Source organism: Penaeus monodon, chromosome 29 (assembly GCF_015228065.2).
Source record: "Penaeus monodon isolate SGIC_2016 chromosome 29, NSTDA_Pmon_1, whole genome shotgun sequence".
Lineage (NCBI taxonomy): Eukaryota > Metazoa > Arthropoda > Malacostraca > Decapoda > Penaeidae > Penaeus > Penaeus monodon.
This window is the reverse complement of record NC_051414.1, coordinates 21018321-21018939: the sequence shown is the minus strand read 5'-3', so window position 1 is coordinate 21018939 and position 619 is coordinate 21018321. Positions and strand designations below refer to the sequence as shown.

General features: G+C 41.5%; 1 protein-coding gene across 1 annotated transcript in view; it reads right to left on the bottom strand.

Moving 5' to 3' along the window:
- LOC119591770 overlaps positions 1 to 322 on the bottom strand; it is a 6874-nt gene extending 6552 nt beyond the window's left edge. The window contains 1 exon segment of the mRNA XM_037940516.1: positions 86 to 322. Within this exon segment, the coding sequence (XP_037796444.1) occupies positions 86 to 322 (237 nt within the window).
- Positions 323 to 619: the final 297 nt, after the last annotated feature.

The following is a 619-nucleotide window of genomic DNA, read 5'->3' as shown; positions in this document are numbered from 1 at the left end:
ATTTTAGTCTCCACAGTCCCTAAAAGGAGTCGCCTTATATTATAGCTGCATGTTACTGAACATGAATACGTCCAGATGAACAAACATCTCGCAAGAACTTTATGAGAACGAAAAGAGAAGGCATCAAGTCGCATCCGATGACGTCAACCACGAAAAGCATTGTCCAGATGGCCAGGGTCTCGCCGTGTCTACTGGGCCATGCGAGCTGATTATTTACTATGGCTCTTGTAGTCTTCGCGCGGAAAATAAGCCACGCGCCCGCTCCCTGATAGCCAGCGGTAAACAGTAAACACTTGCTTGTAATGTCCACTTTTATTTTCATTCGGATGCCGTAACTATCAATATATGATAAGATATAATAGGGATGTATGATAAAAAAGGAGAGAGGAAGAGGGTAAGAAAGATAAATATACGAAGGAAATAATGTAATCTGCGTTCGATCGAGAGAGGTTCTCTGGTGTCGGCTATTTTGAACTCACGATTTCCGAGTATGAAAAAATAAACACAATGACACGCAAAAATGGCCTGATGCGTTTCTAAAAATCCGATTACGTTTTATAATGGGATTTATAGTGTGGTTCAACTTCGAAGCCTATCAGACAGACCTGAGAAGTACTAC